Source organism: Gymnodraco acuticeps, unplaced genomic scaffold, assembly GCF_902827175.1.
Source record: "Gymnodraco acuticeps unplaced genomic scaffold, fGymAcu1.1, whole genome shotgun sequence".
Taxonomy (NCBI): Eukaryota; Metazoa; Chordata; class Actinopteri; order Perciformes; family Bathydraconidae; genus Gymnodraco; species Gymnodraco acuticeps.
In genome coordinates, this window is record NW_022990238.1 from 4,926,838 (window position 1) to 4,949,411 (window position 22,574).

Genomic DNA, 22,574 nt, shown 5'->3' on the forward strand with positions numbered 1-22,574 from the left:
AGCAAAATTGTTTTGTTTATTATTTGTAAATATATGCAAGGAGCTAAAGTGTAGAGACAAGAGACAAGACGTCCTGAAAAAAAATAGATGACATTCAAATTCATGTGAATGTCAGCTCCAAGTAGCAGGACATGAATTTGTAAGCATGTGCCTCCCAGAATGTCGGAGTGAAAGGAGGAAAAGAGAAAATTCAAAACAAAGAGCTTGTCAGCCTTGAGTGGGTACATTAATGTGCATGTGTGTGTGTGAGGGTGTGTGACAGAGAGAGTGAGCGCTAATGCTCGCACGAACAAACGTCTGCATAAATTAAACAGCTTCTGTTTTAAACGCGAGTCTGCCACGCCCTGGTTTACTCACATCGGGCTCGTGATGAGCCATAAGCACGGCGAAGTTGGTGAGGTGGCTGCAGGAGCAGGTGGTGTGTGTGCTGTTGGTGTCCAGCAGCTTGCAGCCCTGCGACGACCACTGGCCCGTCATGGAGCGCTCAGAGTAGTTCCAGAAGGAGCAATTTGGAGAGTAATAATTGTCCAACTGCAGAGAAACAACAAAGAGAGGAATGACAGATAATGTTGATGGGAAGTTGTTAGAAAAATATCTCTCGTCACCGGCTTGAGCTTCAATAATCAGGATACATGTTTTTATTATCCTTGCAAGAATGGAAGTAGTCATCACAACTAGTTCCTGAACAGTGTCCTTCACATGCTTTATATACAAGAGAGAGTGTTACACAGTCACAAGATGGAGGAATACCGGTTCAAAGCAGTATACAAAGTTTTGTTTAGATTAGCTAAGACCCACGTCAGAAATGATCGTGCTTCTCATATGTCTATCTCCATAGAGGCTGATGTTAATCGTTGTCACATAGCTATCATATTCCTAAAACAGTGTGTCCTGACGCTCTTCTAGGTAATCATACATCCGGTTACCTACACAGCTACGTAGGGCCTTTGGTATCATGTGCTACTCTGATATTGGAAGAGTACATTCAGTATTTTACCAACAGAAGTCTCTGTGTCAGAATGTGTAATAAGCATGATAGCGCCTAAGTGAGGTCACCTGTAGGTGTTTGAGCGTGAAGACAACGGGCTCAATGAGAAACACTCGGCTGGACTCTTTGTTGATGGAGGCAGCGATCACATGGGAGTTGACTGCCAGGCGCTTCTTATCGTGGCTCAGCCCATCCACCTCCATCTTCACTGTGGCGTTCTCCGTGGACAGGAAGGATCCCACGTTTTTATATAAGATGAACACCACCTTGACTTGTCCTGCACATGAAGAGGAGAACAACATTGTGAGATGAAGAGGTAGAGAATAAAAGAGGGAGAATGTCAGAACAAGAGCAAAAAGAAAGAAAGAAAGCAACAAAAATAAAAAGGCAGACGGAGTGATAAAGGGGGGAGGAGGAGGATGGTTGGAAAAAAAGGGAATACAGAAATGGGAGCATAATATGGTTTAGACAGCACGAGTGGCAGAGATAGAGGGTGGGGAGTGACAGGGTGAGCGAGAGGGAGACAGAGAGAGAGAGTTAGTGAAGGTTAGAATGATGGTAAGGACCGTTTCATTTTGACTGGTGGAAGAGAGCGAGATTTAATGTGGAGGGCAATGGAACATTCATCCCTCAAGCATTCACAGATCTCTTATTATTCCATATGAATATTGCATGTGCGTTTGTTTCAATCATTCTAATCTCGTTCCCGATGCAGAGCCGAGCGGAGACAGAAAACAGAAAAGGGAATGGGATGAGGGGCCATGAAGGGAGGAGGGGAACGATGGAGAGGGGGATGACAGAGAGGGGGGGTAGAAACAGGAGAGATGAGAGAGGGGGATAAGATGGCAAAGAGACGGTGCGAGGGAATGGAATGGGGGAGAGAGGGAGTGCTGAGATTGCTCTGTCAGACTGGGGCCGATTGTAATCTACACGCCTCCCCAGCTATTCTATTAAGACTGCTGTTAAGAAACCATCAAGAAAAGAAATTGTCTCAGCACTTTTGTTAATCTGATTAGCCTATTATTATGAACCAATAACTTAGTCAACTGCATGCAGATTGTTTTAAGCGTGCGTGGAAATGCAAACGGAGACATAAGAGCGGGGCTGCACAGGACAGTAACATTCTTCAGGCCTCGGGGTGAGGATGGGGTGAGGAAGGGGGGCTGCTGACCGTTGCGACTGTACTGTTTGATGGTGGAGGCTGAGAGCTGGATGGTGCTGTCGCTGGCGTAGTTCTGTGGGAAGGATAAGTCCTGCTGGTCCATCTCTGTGTTTAAAACATGCACCTCCAGATCTGAAACACACAGCCGCACCAAATATATAAAATAAATAACAACATTAGTCCAAAACACGGTGGTTTATCAATAGATACAGAAAGTCATAATAATTACGTTATTGACTTACACTAACGAAATACAGGTAATGACATTTGTTCTAACATTTGATCTGATATTGATTGTTGTATTATGCATGTTTGTTTGTATCAGAATGACATCAACATTTTAGTCTACATAACGCTAGAATAAATAGCAGAATTTCCCTAGTACACAAAAGATGTAATCTATTGTTTTGGTTTTGTGGTTTTTAATACAAGTTTTAGAGAACTTGCACAATCCAATTGCAATATCTGAATATTCATTATTAAAATAAATAGAAGTGTATTGCTCATTTAAATTATGCTCTTATATTATCATTTTTAACAGTGGCATAAAATGGTCTTAAAATCGCATAATATAATTTGTTCGCATTTATTTCAGGGACAATTAATCGTCCAACAACATTAATAACCGTGACACGCCGTACCATACATCAATCATAATTAACACCATCAATACTGTTGTCTTACCAATGCTGGGCGCTCGATCAGAAAAGCGTAACCCGTACATGTTGTTGGCCAATAGGAAAGCTCCCTTCTCCAGGACGTCCAGTAGCATGGTGGCCGTGTGCGCCTGCTCTGTGGTGTTCATGTCCTGCCACGACTCCAGGGCTTCGGGACGCAGCAGGTTGTCCACCGTCTGCACCACCGCCTGGAAAACAAAGCATTCATTACTATAACAGAGAAAACTTCACAACAAGATGCACAAAATACTGAGTAGTTAAGTAACGGGTAACAAACAAATCAAGAACTACAGTAATAATGGATGAATCACTCATAGGAAGTCACAGCTTTAATGTAAATATATGAGTAAAATGCTTATGATATATTATTTGAGTATTTAGAGTATTATTTCTCGACTCTAGATGCACCAGCTCATTCCTTCTTTGTTATTAGAAGCCAAAGACACAAAAATATGTTAGCCGTAAGTTAACCATTGAGTACTGCACATGAGGGGACACACAATCACATGTTTCTAATGTTTGGGAAGTAAATATGTAGATTGTTCATCTTCAGTAGCAACTATTATTTATGTATTAGCTATTAAGTAATGATAAGTAAGTTCTTAATTTCTTTATAACCTGTTCGTTGGTAATTCATCTTGTTCCAACATATTACTTGACCACTTTAAACCAATGAGATTCAACTGTAATTTCTTAGAAACTCACCACTCTCCTGCACTGCCTTTATTACTGAGCTAGGTCAGACTTATTACCTTTCTATTTCACACTTACAATTCATTTAATGACAATTTTGATGGTTGTATCAGCTATCCAATTTATTAGAGTAGCCTGCTTGATGAATCATGTAATTCTCTTGCTCAGGCCTCTCAAAATGAAGGATTGACTGCTGTGTGGAATAAAGAGCGTCGCCGTTAACAGAATGAATTTACCATCACAATGCACTCTATGCGCTACTAAGAGAAAAAAAGACTAAGGATGTCTTTGTTGGATCATCTTAACAGTCCTGCGGTAACTTGCAACTAGTCACAAAATATAGTGGTCGGTTATATGCGACACAGCAGCCTTTAAATTCATCTTGCACCAGCAGAGATCAGAAGATGTGGCGTCATATTACAGTATGCTGCAGACAGGTCGAGATACACAAAAGACTGTGTGCTGCAGAGTGCCGCATTTCATCATTACAGAGAAGCGTACACAAGGCCTTTTTATGATATTAGATTACAGCTTTCTCAGAAGCAGAGATATTGCACAAATATTGGAAAAGAACAGAAGGGTGTAGTACGACAAAACTGTTGCCTTTCATACAGTACTATCGTCAAATGAAATTTTCTCAGAGCCGCAGATATAGTATCTTATTGTGCAACACAATGAGGGCAAGGCCAATATTACAGACTTAGGCTCAATCACAGTCCAACACAACTAAGATTACGTCAAGCACGATGACTTCCACATTTGCTAAACCCATATTTCAAACGCGTACACACCATGAGCAATTTAAAAATTACAAATGAGTTTTCCCTGCTGTGGGAAATACAATGTCTGCCAGGAGATGTACCGGAAATCTCACTGCTCTTCAAAAAAGACCCAGAAATTCTATAAGTGATTATTCCGAAGGCCAAATATATCATTTTACAGAGCATTGAGCCAAAGAATCTCATCCACAGTCCTAGTCTGCTCAAGGATTTATCTTCCCTCAGTTATTCTAAGTCGCAGAGCAGTCCTACTCCACAGGCATGTAAAGCAGGCAGATAAAAGAGAAAATCTACCTGGATGTAGGCCCGACAGGTCCGCTCTCGCTTCTGGAGCTGGAAGGGAGAAAACAAAGCATGGCGTTAAGCAGCAAAACAAAAAAGCTACAAATTAAAAACTCATTCATCCTTGCATGTTTAAGGGGGTAAAATCGCATTAACCTTAGCATCCTTTTCTTATGCTTGAATCAAATGTATACTTGGGCATGTGTGTGTGCTTGTGCGTGTGTTTATGCTTCTTTCTACCTTGTTGTAGTTCCGTGCAGCTGACTCCTTGTTTCCGGGCCTCAGGGCCTGGAGCTGGGCGTCCAGGATGTCCAGTAGTTGCTCGATCAGCCGCACGGACGAGCTGACATCGCCCGCCTGGATCCGGCTGCGCGTGTGGTTCACCAGCTCTCCTGCTATGTTGGCAGCATTCTCCCCGCTCTTTATCTGCACGTGAACACACGCAAACACAATTAAGTGAAAGTATCAGGATGATAAAACACATCTGCTCTAATTAGTTGAATCCTATTTTAAGTGTTTAGAAAACAGAAAAATGTGTTGAATTAGTCTCAATAGTAACAAAAACTTTTAAGGATCTTAATAATCAGCCCTTCTTACATCGTGGTAAACAAAGACGGACCTTGTAGAGCAGATTTTCTCCCTAGTGCTGTTTCACTTGCAAATCACACCCTTAGCAACCACTTTGCAATTGCAATTGATTTTTGCCAAAAGGAGAAGGTATAATAGATTTTTCCAATGATGTAACTATTCACTGGGATGCTGCTTTCCCTCCCAGACACACACTTAAAAACCTTTAAGAAAGCCAATCAGGGGCCTCTGCATATAATAGCTCAGTTTGTATAGATGGTGGAGGCTGAGTCCATGCTGCGGCGAACACATGTTTGAATCCGGCCTGCGATACCTTTACACGTCTATCTATCCTTCTTTTTCAAATCCATCACTCACATTTAGTATTGTATCTGGGTTTAGCAGGTTACTTATAATTCAAATTGATATGGACTGAAATCTGATTACTACCCAAATCAGGGTTGATCCGATCACTACAGTGTATATAATAACACAGTTTAGCGATTTAAATAGCAGTGAGCTTAGTAAAAATCATCTGCCTCATCTAAAGACCATGATGTTTAGCTACCGGAAAGGCATAATGCCTTATATAAAACTGAGGTGGAGAAATTGAACTGGCGGAGTACTTTGCAAGCTGAGAGGCACTAAGCCTGATTTTTTTTAAATGATTCAACCTAGCTGTGTATTACTGAAAATAATTTACTGAGTAAATTAAGTATCAAGAGCAGATGCCTTGTAACGAAAGGCCAGTTGAAATGAGTCTGTATTTTAATCAGGTCAGCCTTGGAGATATGTTAATGTGTGTGGAGGTGGACAGGGAGGAGGGTCGGGGCAGCGGGGCAGAGGGGCAGAGGAAGGGGACGGTCCAGCGGCCAGGGGGTACGGCTCCAGGTCTCACCTTCTGGGCCACCTGGTTGACCCACGGGGAGGTGCAGTTACTCAGGTCAGGACCCCGCGGGTTCCACATGACCTGCTCCGCCAAGCACTGGAACGAAGCGATGCCTGGAGACGAGCAAAAGGAAGAGGAAACAGATGAGGGGGATTAGTGGAGAGATAATAAGCATTTGGTGTCTGCAATTAAAGGGGGACAGTGTGCAGGAGAGGGATGAGCACTAAAAATGTTCTCAACCCAAGAAAAACTGAATAAAATGAATTTTAAAAATGTAATACGCAAAGTGTTTGAAGATGAGTGGGAAGACGGAGGGAGGAGGTAGAGTAAAAATGGGTCAGAAGTGGAAAAGGTTCAATAATGGAGGAACGGGCAGTGAGAAAGTGAGGCAAGAGAAAGTAAGGAAGAAGACGGCAGGGATGGAACAGGCTTTCATGCTCTGAATGAACCATTTTAAAAGGAATACATTCAGACGTACCACATACAATTTACCTTGTGCTCACAGACTAAAGACTTCAGGTTAGATGAGTAATCTTTAAAATAATAGGAACTCTCATTTCTAGCTAGCTTTTGGGTTCAGAGGAAGGACACCATGCAGGGATGTAACCAGAGAGTGGTCTATATACTGCTACTAACACAAATAACCAACGTCATGTCAAAGAGACGAGGAAATGAGAAGAGAGACGACAGATAGAGAGAAAGGGACAGCAGAGGGAAGCGAAAAACAGAGATGACAGAAACACTGCAGCAGCGCTTCACAGTTGTAGAAGGATCAGAGCAGATGTGGCGTGGCATTTTATAACCGCTTCTTCTCGCTCTCCCACCGATTGTTTTCCCTCTTTTCTCTATACTCTCCTCCATTGACCGCAGATTGGGTTTGATAGCTCTGCCAAGACGCGGCAATTAAGCTAGCTGCTAATTTAATGTTTCTGCCGCTCACAGAGAGAACATACAGAAAGGCGTAAGAGAATGGAGGAAGACCTTTTTTGTGACAAAAGTGCGCTACATGTTTGGAGGTATAGAAACTAGCATGAAGGGAGGTAAAGCCTGTGTTGTCTAGCCTTCCATTTCATTATTCGCTACTTTCAATCAGCTCTGTTTCCGTGGGAGATGAGCCTTTCATATGTGGAGGACGTGCTTTCATCTGTGAGTCCACAGGGAATGTGCCTGCTGGAGGGATCAACGCAGGGACAGAAGAAGACAACAGTGGAAAAAAACAAGCGCGAGAGCACAAACATGCTCATCACTTGGCTCAGGGTCGGCTCTAGAACAAATCGAATGGGGGGGGCAATCATTTACCAAGGGGGGGCACACACTGCCGTCAACAACCAACACACAAACACCAACGCAATTTCAATTTAAAAAAACATGCTGTAAAGTCTATTGTCTTTCACACATATTGAGGGGTGTATGTGCTATTTCCTAGCGCACCTATGACTTGTGCATACATGCACGGTTGTGGCACAACCACCAAAACAGAAACATATGGACATAGGCCACCATATAAAAAGTGTGCAAATGTATTTTGTATCCTATCCATGTGAACATGTTTTAGGTGGGGGTGGACCTAACCTCCTCTAGGAGGGTCTGGGGGCATGCTCCCCGGGGAAGATTATTTTTAAAATATTGAAGTTAAATGCATCAATCTGGTGCACTTTGAGAGCAACATGAATCTCTCAGCATTCATATGAAACAGAACTGTACACAGATTTACTTTTTCTTTATGGATATTTTACTAATCACTCCCCTTTTAAACTGTATTCTTGTGTTACTGTCCTATAGTATTTCATACCCGTTTTTCATTTATTCTCTTATTTTTTTAATAACTAGGCTATAGGCTAATGATCATATACATGTGTTCCTCGCAAATACTTGTTTACATAAATGGTGACCAAACCGTTTGAGACCCACTGAGATAACTTACACTAAAGTGAACTATCTAAACACTGAGAGAGTCCTTACCTCACTGAGCTGAGGTTATACGATCCTCTCAGTCTGACAGGAGAGGACTCTCCTCCACCTTGGTGTAGAAACAGCTCTTTATATCTGTTAGCATAGCTAGCTAACCGGATGCTAACAACAACATTCCACGTTACCGCTCGCGCACTCACAAAATGCGATCGTGCCACACACACAGAGAGCCGAGCTTGAATGAAACACAGAGACCCAGAAGTAGGCTACTTGTACTGTACTGTATATCATATTATTTTCGATGGCTTTACTGTATAATCAGTGTAACAGATGAACAGATTGCCACCGGCTTTCATCTAAAACACACAGCCACGTAATGATAACAAAACAAAAGTCGGGGGTCATTGGTCAAGCAACACACCAATCAGAGAGCAGCAGTGAGCACACCTCAGGCTGTGTTTTATATTTGTATTCTTTATTTCTGATGTATTTCACACAAAAAACCTTTAGTGGAAAGGTTTTCACTTCTATGATTACAACAAAAAAAAACGGCAAAGTGGCAAGGCTTGCCCACCCTGCGTTGGGGGGGCACAGTGACTCATTTGGGGGGGCATGGCCCTCGAATGACCCCCCATGACGCCGACCCTGACTTGGCTACATGCTGAAAGATACATTGCATGCACAAACACCCACATGCTTCAACATGAAACGCCCCTCTTTGTTTCATGAAGTGGAACAAATGCAAACACGTTTAAATATAAACACATGGACCTGTCCTCACCGAGAGACCCTTTGGGGCATGGGCGGTCTACAGTTTCTCCTCTCTGGGTGGTGGGCCACTGGACACCTCGCACCAGCTTGGACTCGCAGACATGTGGCTCCAGGTCTTGAGGAGGGAGGGGGGGCCGGCGGGTGACGGGCACAGTGGCTGTGATTGGTCGAAGATCAGGGTGCTTGTTGATTGAGCCGATTGGGCGCGAGGTGGGGGCCAGAGGGCGAGCCGTAGAGGGGCTGGCACTGGCAGGGGAAGGCCTGGCTGGAAGAGTGGTGGCCACTTGGGTAGTGGTCAGAGGGCCTGAGGAAACACAAGAGTAAAAGAGAGAGAACAGAAGAGTAAGAGGCCACCAATGAGACCCAGAGTGAGTGAGAGACATTTAGAGAGTAATAAAGGACGTAAGGGATTTGTGAGAGAGCAGCAGAGGCGGCGGCAGAAGCCAGAAACAGAGATCAAGAGAGTGAAGTACATAAGCATGTGAATTAAATATGTCTCTCCGAAGTTGAATTCAAAAGTTTGCCTGACAATAATTGGGGTGACAAATACTTTTTGGAGCCCCTCAAAGCGTGCTCTCCTAAGGGATGAGAGATGCGATTGAAGAGATGGAGAGAACGCATCGACACAAGTCAGGAAGAAGTAAATAATTGATCAAATGTATCAGAGAAGTCACCATCGCTAACAACCAAACTTAATGCCAAGATAAAAGAATCACATCACAACTACAAAATCCTTGCTGATCAAACGCAGAGGCAGCGTGCAAACTGTGAGTGCCGCGCCCCTGTGTCTCTGCCTCTTCTCTCTCTGGGCCTAATTCGAGCTTTATACCGGCCTTTATGCGGCTCAGATATACAATACATCCAAACTTCCCTTTTAAATTGATGGACTGCCAAAAGGCAGTGTGGGGTTCTCATTTCATCCTCCCCCTTATCATTTCAGAATGATGTTTTCATTATCCATGACACAGAGAAGTTGATAAGAAGTGCTTTAGCAGTCATACCTGAGAGGCTGCTCTTTACTGTAACTATGGCTGGATGGAATTACAATGATTTGAAATCCAAAGCTCCTAAATGTCAGACAAGAAGTAGTCACAAACCCTTTCTGCGTGGGCTGTTTAAAGTGTGCCTTGATCAGGAAAAACTAAATTTGCCAAACACTGCAAATGGTTCTTGGATATGAATATGAAATAAGCATAAATGGAAACTATAGTCATTGCAAGTACATACATAAATCTGTAAACCATATTAATTTATCCTGGAAGAGAAGATGGTGAGGTCTGTAGAGTCTATTCAGATAATACTTTTTAAATTTGTATTACACTGACCAAAAACAAGTATTCATTAAAACAATGTACGATAAATTATATTTCCCATAATACCTTATTATCAATTTATACATCTCAAGTATAATCTTGGCAAAACAATCGGTATACATTTTTGTGATTCGTTTTTTGTTTTTTCACAAGATGCTTTTTCCCACGCTGTGTTTCTGTGTCTCTTTGAGTGGGATGGCTCCTGACCTGTGGTGGGATCTGGGGGTCCAAACTCCAGCGAGTAGCGCAGCACGTTATAGTTGTTCCACACATAGAGCTGGTTGTCCCGAGGGTTGTAGTCCACAGAGGAAATATACTGATAGGGGTTGGGGAAAGGCATGTTGACGGATTCCTCACGGCCGTGGTTTGTGTTGTAGGCGTACATGATCAGGTCGCCGCCCGCCTCGCTGTCATCGTCCTGGTAGACGGACCGCATTGCGTACAGCACACCGCACGCCATGAAGGCATTGGATGCCATCCTCTTGTCAAAGGTGGTCTCCCAGGTGCCTTCAAAGCGCAGGGTGTAAGGATTCACCTAAAGGCAAGGAGGAAATAATGTTGAACTGGGGAAAGGCCTAGGTATAAATGATCATTCTCAGAAGCTTGAAGTGCCAGTTTGATTTTTGAGGGATTTTATTTGATTCCTTCTTATATTTACAGTTATAAGTTGATAAAGTTCAAATGTCCTCACGACTAAAAAAGCAGGTCTACTTTTATTTGATTTTTGATATCCTATAGTTATTTATCTGTGTGCAGTTGTATCTATCATTAAACTTTGAAAATGATTTGATGTAACATTTTTTATATTACCCATGTTTACATGAGCCCGCAGCGGCACAAATGGTACTTCTGTGCAATAATGTAAAGATTTATAAGAAGTTCAACAAATATTGAAAAAGTAATTAAACTCTCAGCTCTGGAGAAGAGATATTTCGTTGCTTTTATGCAAAGCTGCTTCTGCTCATTATACCTCCAAACTGTATATATAATAGAAACCTTGGTGTGTGTTGCACTCTAAAATAATAAAACTCCCCAGAACCCAAACAATTCCTTGATGATGAAAGTGATCACTTTTTTATTTATTACTTTGTTGCTCCATTATTCTACACCCTCATTGCTCATGCAGGGTTTGATATTTTAGATGGATAGTTTAACTCATACAGTTAGAAAAACAATTTCCTGGTTAGGTCAAGATAGTGATAATAAATGGGACCCGTCTCTCCGAACAGCACATTATTCAAACTCTTGTTTGTTTGGAAACTTGCTGCCTGATTGCAGTTTTGTTTGTTAAGAAACAACTTTTAAAATCGTGCTTTAAGTTTTTCAAGGAAGCATGGCAAAGTAATGTGATATGATTAACAGTATGCACAACATATGATTCTAAACAATTAATATACTAAAAAGACATATACATCAATGTTAGAATCAGGAAGACACTGGTTGTGAACCTAAAAAAAACAACTGCAATATTTAGTTTACGAGTGAAGATAGGATTTTGGATAGGACAGGATTTTAAAAATAGTTTTTTTTGTTGTTGTTTTGCAGATCATTTTCTTTACTCTTTTTAACATCTAATTTTTCAGTACAAATGTGTAATCTCTGTAGTAACTCAATCATTTGTGACATATGACCTTTTCCCTGACTAGTCTCATGTGATTTTGATATAATCTGTTTCTGCATTTATAATCCACATCTCATCCCCTGCTGTGCACCGCTGCTCTCCTACCTGGCTGACCACCAGTCGTCCGTTGTTGGACTCAGTGGCGTAGATCACCCACAGGCCGCTCTCATCCACAGCCAAGTCGATGTCCGATTTCCCTCCCCAGCGGTAAGGCGAGGTGTCATGGTAGTTAGCGTTTGTGATAATGGCCTCGCCGCTCTTGATGCGCGTCCTTAGGTCATACTTGACAATGTTTCGTGTGCGTTCTTTGTTGTAAAATACCGCACCATCGTACACAACAAACCCTGTGCCGTCAACTCTGTTGGGCAACCTGTAGAGAAAGAATCACATGGTATTCAGGAGAACAAGTCAATCCATCTACTCTGCATGACACAATCCTACAAGATGGCCTGATTGTGAGCCACCTGACGCCACAGTGGGATCATTCTGCTATCATGATCCATACACACACACACGAAAAGCCAATAAATCAATATAGCAACAGATGCTATTTGATCATCCAGGACAGTGGGAGGCGCCCTCACTTGTAGGTGGTGGTGGCTCGGTTCTGTTTGAAGTCTTCCCAGGAGGCATACTCAAACAGCATGTCGGTGCGATAGGGAGTCCAGGGCATGATGTACAGACGGTCTCCAGACTGCAGCGGGTCCTTACACCACGCGCCTGCCTGATGCTCTGCCTCCTGCAGAGAGCTGGCCGTCTGAATCCGCAGAAGTGTCCCCGGACACACAAAGACTGGAGCAGAAGAGGTGTGTTGGAGCAGAAGAGGGGAAAAAAGGAAGAGATTGAAAATGAAAACAAAGCATTGTAAAAATGAAAGATATCATGGAAATGGCAGGGGAGGGAGAGAGGAAATGGGAAAAGGCCAAAAACCATGGAATATAGATTAGGAGAGAGACATGTAGGAGACGGAGGAAAGATGTGAGTAGATACAAGTAAGTTGAGAATTGAAAAGGAGACAAAGAGTAGGAGGAGAATGGGAGAGAGGGGGATTGTCGGTAGTGAGGTGAGGTACAATATCAGATTTAAAATGAAGGAAAATATAAAAGCTCATTTGTAGAACATCAGCATTGTGGCCGGAAAGCGTCTGGATATGATAAATGGGAGATTTCTGGCTGCTGCCACGGCTTAGATGTAGTCTCTAATCTAATTTATCTTGGCCTACTTTTTATTTGATTGTGCATTTTATATTTCAAAGGCTTCTGCTTCTCTGCTCTGCCACTTGGTGGTAAAACAGTAATTGTACAGCTTGTTTTATTAGGACTCAAATTTGGCTCTCAGTCAAGAGTAATGCTTGAAAGAAAAAAGTATTCTGGGGTAAAGATGTGAGTTTGGCAGGGCCTCCCCTTCATTCGCAACTGATTCTTGGCTTCAACACACACAAACAACAGTCCTCATTCCAAACAGACATAGGCACACACACAAAAATACATGGGAACCCTTACAAACAATCTTTAAACTAAACAAGCGTACACACACAGGATGCTTTCTTTAGGCAGGTGTAGGTATCCTCTGGGGACTGATGTAAATTGGCTGTCTGATGCAGTGTGTCCCTGCCTGACACCCAGAGTGGCCTGGGACTACTGGATTTGTCAGGTGACATATGAGGAAAGCTGCTGGCATCCTCGCCACTCTGACATCATAAGGGTACCGGCGACAAAGAGAGAGAAAAGAGAGGGAGAGAGAGTTGGAAGCACTACAGAATAAAACAGCTGAGGAGTCCCCATGTCTCCTCTGCCAGTTTATTTATGTGGCTCTCTGGCTTGGGGTTGCGAAAGAATCAGGCACCTGCTGGTCACCTCGTGATTGAACGCATCTCTGAACTAATTGGACACTGCAGGGGCATTTGGACACAGATGACATACCACACACACACACACACACACACACACACACACACACACACACACACACACACACACACACACACACACACACACACACACACACACACACACACACTCACTCACTCACTCACTCACTCACTCACTCACTCACTCACTCACTCACTCACTCACTCACTCACTCACTCACTCACTCACTCACTCACTCACTCACTCACTCACTCACTCACTCACTCACTCACTGTCACACAGTGAATATTAGAGTGAAGGATCAGTGTTAGACTCGAACTGTCCTGAATATTGAATGGAGTCAGGAGGAGGAGGAGGAAAATCACAATAGAGAGATGGAGAGGCTTCAGGCTTGTCGTGTTGCTGTTGTGTTAGTAGCTGGTGATACTATAGAATTAGCCTCTTTTGTTTGAGGGGGTCCAACAGGGATTGAGACTGGCCACCAAAGAGGAATCTAATCAAACACTCTGAATACATAATCTTCACTAGGAGAAGGCTTGTCATGCTCCTTTGTCAAACCAAAAAGCTCCCTCAAAGGCAGAGGTGTTTGCTTTGCAAATATGAACCTGGGTGACGGAAATATGCAAAATAATGTTCAGAGAAATAGTTAAATCTGTCACTTTCAGACAGCTGCACAATTAATTTCTTGACATACATCAATGCCAGCTCTCCCTCATGCCACAATAAAATTATATTTTCATTATTTGCAAAATTCACTGCAAAATAACCGAACGTTGTGCTCCAACGCATTGCAAATAAAGGCCTTAAAGGAGGAGCAGAAAAGCAAAACAGTCAAAAAACAACTACTAAAAGTAGGACATTGCCTCAAAAGTACAATGCTACTGTAAATAGCTAAATAAACAGCACGCAGTGGCTCTCCATGTAGGTGACCCATAAACAAAGCCAGGAACTCTGCCTCGAGGTAGAATAAAGAACAAAGAAACATGAGCTGTTGGTGTGCCACTGCTGAACACGGAACCTATGGCTGATGGGATTGGCTGGATTTATCATAAAGGGTGTCACAGAAGGATCACTATGTGCCCAAAGTGTAATACTGCATGTGGCTGGTTTCAGTGTGTGAAGATACTCTATAAAACATAGTAGTGGTGTTTATCAAACTGTATCTTAAAACCTCAAGCCAACGCAGAAAAAAAACCTCCTAATTTTTTTACGATACAACACTGTAAATATTGTTGTATTACTTTAATTTTTAAATGCTAGATTATAAGCTATTGTAAACATTAAGATTTAGATCTGGAGCTTCAAAAGAGGGGTAATGCACTGAGTCATGACTATATAGGAAGTAAGTGACAAGAATGCACTACAATCTATCAACAAAATAGGTTGTTGCCTGCAAAACAACTTATTGGCACTACATTTTGCCCGCAACATTGTCCCCCCAAAAATACTATATGATTTTGTTCATTATTGCACCTAACCATCCGGCTCTTTCCTATTGGTAGCAGTCTGTACTGTATTGGACACACACTCCATTAGAACACATACATGTACAGACACACACGAACATATACTCAATGGGCCAAACCGAAACAGTGGTCTCGCTTCACACCCTGCCTAGGGGGCTTCATTAACTCTGACCTGCGCTCCCCAGCCTTCCCAACTGCCTTACTGTTTACGAGCTCACCCTTCCTTTCCTTTCCTTTGCCTCCCCCCCATCTGTGAAGGGTGATTGTAGCAGTGGGAAGCCGGAGCAGCTGAGCCCTAACAGGAGTCTACTGTACAAAAGGCTATTATGACCACCATATGAATGAGGTATTAGGCAATAGGCATTAAACCTATAAAAGATTGTCCCAATCTTGAAAAGATTGTCCCACTCTTGACCTAACAATCAACATCGGCACCTCAGTTGTTTCCCCGACTCAGACTGCAAGGAATCTGGGTGTGACCCTAGATAACAACCTGTCCTTCACTGCAAACATCGCTGCTACAACCCGTTGCTGCAGATACACGCTTTACAACATCAGGAAGATACGTCCCCAGCTGACACAGAAAGCGACTCAGGTTCTGGTCCAGGCTCTCGTCATCTCACGCCTAGACTTCTGCAACTCCCTCCTGGCTGGTCTACCTGCATGTGCCATCCGACCTCTGCAGCTCATCCAGAATGCAGCGGCTCGTCTGGTCTTCAACCTTCCTAAATTTTCCCACACTACTCCGCTCCTACGCTCCCTTCACTGGCTTCCGGCAACTGCTAGAATCCACTTCAAGACACTGGTACTTGCGTACCATGCTGCGAATGGATCTGGCCCTTCCTACATCCAGGACATGGTTAAACCGTACACCCCAGCGCGTGCACTACGCTCTGCATCAGCCAAACGACTTGCTGCGCCCTCGCTGCGAGGGGGACCCAAGTTCCCAACGGCGAAAACACGTGGGTTTGCTGTCCTGGCTCCAGGATGGTGGAATGAGCTCCCCATTGACATCAGGACGGCAGATAGCTTGCACATCTTCCGGCGCAAACTGAAAACTCATCTCTTTCGACTCCACTTCGAGCGATAGAACTATTAACGAAGCAGTTTTATACTAATAAAGGACTGGCTTTTCTAAAGCCAGTTGAGTAGCACTTGAAATGTTTTTGCTCTATGAAACCTGATGTACTTTTATGATTCTGTTTTCTTCAAGTTGTATTTTGTTGGACGAACACACTTATTGTAAGTCGCTTTGGATAAAAGCGTCAGCTAAATGCAATGTAATGTAATGTAAGCGTAAATCTTGAGATTAGGCATTATTCTAGTCTGGCTAGAGCAGGTTAGCAGGAGTAAGAGCCATCTGGGATTATGTGAGATCAATAGATTAATTTCTGTTTCGGTGCGGATGGAAATCTTGCAGTCATGATCACCCCAGTGAAGTCACTATAGGCAACGCAGGCAAAACACTTCCTTACCCGAAAAACTAGCCAGATGGCGAATGAAATGTACCTTATCAGGGATTAAAACCCAGGCTGTACTGTAGCTACCACACTCTAGCTTGCCAATTACTGCCACACATACAGGGAAATGCTGCTATAATAATTGACTATTTATCACCATAATCCCTTTCCCAGGCACAGGTCAGCTGTTACTTGTCAATATGAAGCAGCAGTATACAATGATTAAAGTGCCAGTACTTTTCTGAAAATGACAGCAAATATCTCCCATTAGTGTCTTCCAGCAATGTCTGATCGACTGGTCTCGCAATTCAAAGTCAGCGCTCACAGCTTTAGGCTAATTTTAGTCTCCTCATTTTGGTTGTCTTTCGCAATCCATGGTGTTTCTACGCTTGATGTGACAGCGCCATGGTGATAGTTAATGTACATCTTTGATGATCTAAACTCCCGCTGCCAATGGTTGGACAGCGGGAGTTAAAGTGGCGTCATTTTAAAAAAAAAATTTTTTAAACCTTATGCTACGAGGATCTGAAGGCTCTGCTGCCCCAAGCCTTTGCCCAGTCCTCAGTGATGGCCTGCTCACAGGATTGACTGCTGAGAACATGCTGCTGTAATTGAATCCCACACCTGTTACTGGCAGGTGCCGCACGCATGCAGCAGGGGGCAGAATGGAGCATGTCATGGTACCCCGCGTCCATTCTGGACAGTTAATGGGCTTAAAGGGTTAGTGTGTCTGCAGTGTGTTCTAATGGTATGTTGATGTGCATTCATCAGCCCATTAATGTGTGTAGCTGTGTGTGTGTTTGTGTGTGTAGGCATCCATGTGTGCAGTTCAGAGAGACATAGAGGCAGGGAGAGAGGAGAAGTCGTGAAATAGGATGTGAGTGTGTTCTGTGTGTGCAAACAAGAAGAGAGAAAGGAGTGGAGTAACAGAGAGTAAATAGGTTATTTCCTGTGAAATGAGAATTAGGAGTGAGTTAATCTGCTGAGGAGTGACATTTAAAGTGACAGAGAGAAGAGAGGAATGAGGAATAAGGACAGAGACAGTAGGGGCTCCCATTGAGTTTGTGCTTCCTTTTAGACTACAAGGGGGGTCAAGTCGTAGGAGTAAATACACAATACAAAACACACAACCGTGCACAGACATTTACACACAGACATACAACCTTAGGACACACACACACAGACTCTCAGACAGTGCATACACATACACTGTCCTGACAGTGGAAGAGGCAGGTGTCAAACTTGCACCCTTATCAACCCAGACATTCACCCCAGAGAATACCCTTCACTGAGACCAAAAGCTTGCAACAGCTAGAGATGGCGTCCATTGAAAGCAAAGTCTTATCTGCTTAGGAGTGGAGCTGACACTGAGTGACAGGAAAGTTGGTCAGGACATGGCTGCAAAGGCTATAGGCTGCAGATACAGTAGACTATACTGACTGAGGGTGAGATATGGGGAAACGTTACATCGCTGCAACGTTAGCCTAGCCTAGCCTACCACAGCCCTGACTGTTCCTACTCTGTATCAGGCGTCCCAGATGTGCTGTCTCTCCATAAAGGTCCTGTGATTTATATTCATGGCCAGTAGCCTTGCTCACTCACTCACCTCTGTTTCTTTCGCTCTAACAATGCAATGAGTTCTGCATGTTCAGTCAATCCCCACACTCTTACCTATCTCCCCTTGCCACTGAATAGTGTCTGCACTGCCTTGGTCACATGACAGTGCTCATGTGTGGTGGGTCATTCCTAATGAGGCAATGCAGCCTGACTCATCGTCTCTATGGCGACCGCACTCCCTCTCTTCCTCAATGCACAGCCATTCTTTGTGTTTTCCTGTCACACGATGCAGTGGTTTCTCACTCATTCCCTCTCACTTTTCTAAATCACAGGTATGGGAGCTGTTTGTGTGAGCGGTGGGTGTGTGAGTCTGCCTCCCGTCCATCTACCCACACTTTATAGAAATACCAGGATTGTTCGCCGGGGTTGCACTGCATCCTTCCCTTGCCTCTTCTCATTGAGAAGCAAACAGTCTTGATGTGTGAAATATATGGAGGACACTAGTGTGATCCTGTCAGCAGTGATAAAAGGAATACTGTAAAGATGTGGAATGCACTCTGCTAGACTGTCAGCAAAGGGTGAGAAAAGGGACAGAGGGAGTGATGGGAAGGAGACGCCAACATAGTCTTAAAATAGCCTAACAGTATGTTGGTTGACTGAGTGATGGACATTCATTGAACAGGATCTTCCACATGTGACATCACTGAGCGGTGCACATCATCCCATTCGAAATATGTCTATCAGCTGATCAATCAGTAAGGAATATTTTTGATGAAAACGCACAAGTCGCACAAGTGAGTTCAGCAGCAGTGGAGTAATGGATTAAGGTAGGAAAGGGCAGGAATGCAGACAGAGGAAAGGGGTATTCATCGTAGTGTTAGTGGGAGGAAGAGTAGTAAAAAAATAACCAGTTGGGTGAGATGGTAGCAGGAGAAGGAGGAGGCGGAGGAGGAGGAGGAGGAGGAGGATGGTTTTGTAGCTTGCTATTCAACGGCAAGCAAGAGAGTTAGCTACAGTAAAATGTCTGCTTGCGGTGGGAGAAATATGTGAGACAATGATCCATGTTAATGAAAAGACATGGACATGACGACGGACAAAGGGTCCATAAACCAGTTAATGGCAAACTCCATAGTAGTTAATTCCTCCAACATATGGATCCAGCCATGGAGCCAGACGGGGAAATGGCTGAGGCCGAAACAGATGTAAAGGCTCATTGGGACTCTGGCACTGATGGCCACTACTCTCACCCTGACCTTGGGTATGGGTAAGGTCTATCTCTCCTCTTCAAGAAGTGATTGAGGTGCCTGGCCATGCTGATTGTGGCTCTTTAGGAGTGCTTGTGACGAGGCCCTGCTGTATCAGAGAGGCCATTACAAGAAGCTGAAGTACTCCCTACAGGGGATACACCTCCCTTCCCCATTTCCTCCCATTTCCCCCCCTCCGGAGCCTCACTGAACACATAAGGAACCAGGATTGACTGATGTGGATAGGTATGGGGAGAGGGGGCACAAGTTCACAGTGCATGTGCAATAAAGAGAACAGAGACTCGGCAGTGACAAACTGTAGAAAGAGAGGCAGAGAGGAAGAGGAGATGAGGAGGAAGAGGAGTGTAAGAGATGCTCAAAAGAGCCTGCAGCTGCTTGTGATAACCAGATGTGATCTGAGAGATAAACCAATCAGAAGGAGGACCAGAGAAAGAGAGGATGAGAAACACAACAGAGGAATAGGAGACAGTGAGAGAAAAGGAGTTCAATGGAAGAATTATTCTTTTCAAAGGGAAGAGACAGAATGAGGGAAAGACACTGAAGCACCTGGAAATGGGATAATGTAAAAATAATACTGAGAGCATCTTTGGTGATTTACTGTGTTATACAGTAACACAAAGTTTGCTTCAAGATTACAGCAACAACAAACTTCGAATCTGTCCTGAGAAAAACAACAAAAGAGAGCCTATAGTATGGAGAAAAGTAAAAAGAGAGAGGATAACTTTTTTTAGAACTGGAGGGACAAATAAATCGCAATAGCCAAATGAGCTGGAATATATTTGAGAAATGTAATGACAAATGTGAATTGTCAGGTGTATGTGATGCAACAGTGTGACATACTTTTTGAAAGGGATGCAAAATGAGGATATTTGCCATTCATGAGATGATATGAATATATTTTTCTGTAAGTCAAAGCTACTTTGCACAAGAAAGGAATGAAGTTAGTTCTCGTTTATCTCTCTTAGATACTACTGGACTGTGTGTATGTGTGTGTGTGTGTGTGTGTGTGTGTGTGTGTGTGTGTGTGTGTGTGTGTGTGTGTGTGTGTGTGTGTGTGGTGTGTGTGTGTGTGTGTGTGTGTGTGTGTGTGTGTGTGTGTGTGTGTGTGTGTGTGTGTGAGTGCGTGCGTGCAGGTCAGGCTGGTGTCATCAGAACCAAGGAGGAAATCTAAAAGGATTTTAGAGTTTTGGTTATAGTTCAAAGAGAGATAGAAAGAAAAGGGCAGAGGAGGCGATTAGAGATTGAGAAAGAAAAAGGGAGGGAGATCAACATCAAACATGACCACTACTACACAAGGTGCTGGGTTAGGAGGGTATATGGGGGGAGGAAGGGAGACAAGGGAGGAGGAGAAGGGAGGAAGGGGCGAGCTGTGGTTGTTATGTTCATTGTGGTTTTTACCTTTTTGATCCACTTCTATTCAAGCATCGGAAAAAGGAGAAAGAAAGATAAAAGAGAAAGACAGTACGGAAGAGAGAGAGAGAGAGAGAGAGAGAGAGAGAGAGAGATAGAGAGAGAGAGAGAGAGAGAGAGAGAGAGAGAGAGAGAGAGAGAGAGAGGGAAAGTGAAGAGAACGAAAGAAAAACAGGTGCAGGAAAAAAGAGAAAATTGAGATTAAATAAAAAGCTGTCCTTTCTCTCTCTTTCTCTTTTCTTAAAGCAAGTTATCTGTCTGTGTTATGGTTGGCTACTCAGAGAAAGGATGGCTCAAATGGAAAATGAGAGGGGAAAATGGCCTGACTTGGGTTTGAATCCATTTCCATTTCATTTCGGCTTTATCAATAATCCCCCAACAACACAATCCTCCCCCAACCACATACTCTCGACCCCACCTCAACCCCTCTTATTGCCACATTCCTCCTTCTTTCCCTCGCGCCCAAACGTGCAGCTCCGGGGAACCTGTTGGAGAGAAACTGAGGGAGAGCCTCTTTGTGCTGTAGTCCTCTTCAGCTGTGGGAGTAAACAAAGATTGAGAAAGCGATGAGGGGATGGCAGATGGAAAGGTGGAGATGAGGATGACTCTATCTGTAGTTAGTTGTCTGCGGGAGCGATTGTTGATATTGTCTCTCTCATAGTACAGTCTGTGTTGACATTAGGAGTGGCCCCTTGATCTAAAGAAAGCGGTGCTTTTGGCTTTGCTCAATTTACAGAGTCAGGATGCTCGCTATAGAAGCCAGCGTAAACACTCAACCCATCGACCGTCCAATCAATGGGGAGCTGCTGGCTTGCCTGGCCGAGGCTGGCTCATCAAAGAACAAGAGAACAAACAACAGGGGAAAGGGAGGGCTTGACAGAGTGGAACGCCTCAGAAACACAGAAAGAAACCAAGAGACATGGTTCGGGGGGGGAGGGGAGAAAAAAAAACGGGTAGAGACAAAAGAGAGATGAGAGAAATGTCTGCAGCGGGCTCATCACACACAAATCAATAGGTTGGTGTGTTGTTGAGACACACCAAGGCCTCAGCTGACTCCAGCAGGTAAGCTCCCTCCACATCCATGACGCTGTTTTGCACCTGCTCGTGTCGCCGTGTCTGGGGAGGTCTGTGAGCAGCTGGAGACCCCAGGAGAAGATAGCAAGGATCTCAGCTCCGCCTTTGTCATTACAGCGCTGCTACACGCCTTGCTGAGGCAGAAGCGCTTCGCCATGTCTCTCGGGGACCACGCTCGTCAAATGGCGCATGGCTGGTGGATCTCTGCTGCGGGCGAGATTGTCATGTGTGTGTCACGCAAGTCTGATGTCCCCGGGGAGCCCTGTGAAATTGTCACGACTGCTTACGGTGTTGCCCATTAATAAAGAAAAAAAGGTGAGAGGGAGAGAGAGAGAGAGGGAGGGGGAGAGAGAGATGTAAGGAGGAATAGCGAGTAAAATAAAAAGTAAAAAGGGGGGAGTTAGCGGCAGTAGCTTGATCTGTGCGGGGGGTGGTCTTGCATCTTGGCAGCGATACAGCACAGACAGCATCAGGATCAGCAGCAACACTGATCATTTATCATCTAATGCCAAGATCAAAATGGACAAACAACCTCTATGAAGACCGGGGGAATGATAGCCTAGAGGAGTAAACATGGCAAAGCTATGACTGCGAGTCCTGTGAAGCTGGGGCAGGGGGCAAGAAAGCATTACATCCCCGCCACCAACTGCGTGTGCAATCATTCACTCCAAGGTTAGGGTAGGGGGAGACGGACCAGGGAGCATCAGAGCTTTCATCCTCACTGAAACAACTACGGGGGGCAGGGGTGCATGACCATACCAACATTCAGCAGAGCTCGAACATATGGACTTATTTTGACATTTACTGTCAGCAGAGCT

At 44.0% G+C, this 22,574-nt stretch overlaps 1 protein-coding gene across 3 annotated transcripts in view; it reads right to left on the bottom strand.

The window, feature by feature from the left end:
• adgrl1a (adhesion G protein-coupled receptor L1a) overlaps positions 1 to 22,574 on the bottom strand; it is a 99,900-nt gene that overhangs the window by 15,457 nt on the left and 61,869 nt on the right. For 2 of the 3 annotated variants that reach the window (XM_034219590.1, XM_034219589.1), the window contains 12 exons: positions 20,671 to 20,685; positions 12,238 to 12,445; positions 11,759 to 12,023; positions 10,240 to 10,567; positions 8,730 to 9,023; positions 6,047 to 6,150; positions 4,822 to 5,007; positions 4,594 to 4,632; positions 2,835 to 3,015; positions 2,160 to 2,282; positions 1,057 to 1,265; positions 358 to 531 (listed from right to left, as the gene is read on the bottom strand). In XM_034219590.1, coding sequence (XP_034075481.1) covers positions 358 to 531; positions 1,057 to 1,265; positions 2,160 to 2,282; positions 2,835 to 3,015; positions 4,594 to 4,632; positions 4,822 to 5,007; positions 6,047 to 6,150; positions 8,730 to 9,023; positions 10,240 to 10,567; positions 11,759 to 12,023; positions 12,238 to 12,445; positions 20,671 to 20,685 — 2,126 coding nt within the window. The remainder of the gene's footprint in view (positions 1 to 357; positions 532 to 1,056; positions 1,266 to 2,159; positions 2,283 to 2,834; positions 3,016 to 4,593; positions 4,633 to 4,821; positions 5,008 to 6,046; positions 6,151 to 8,729; positions 9,024 to 10,239; positions 10,568 to 11,758; positions 12,024 to 12,237; positions 12,446 to 20,670; positions 20,686 to 22,574) is intronic. The other variant, XM_034219591.1, reaches the window with a different exon arrangement.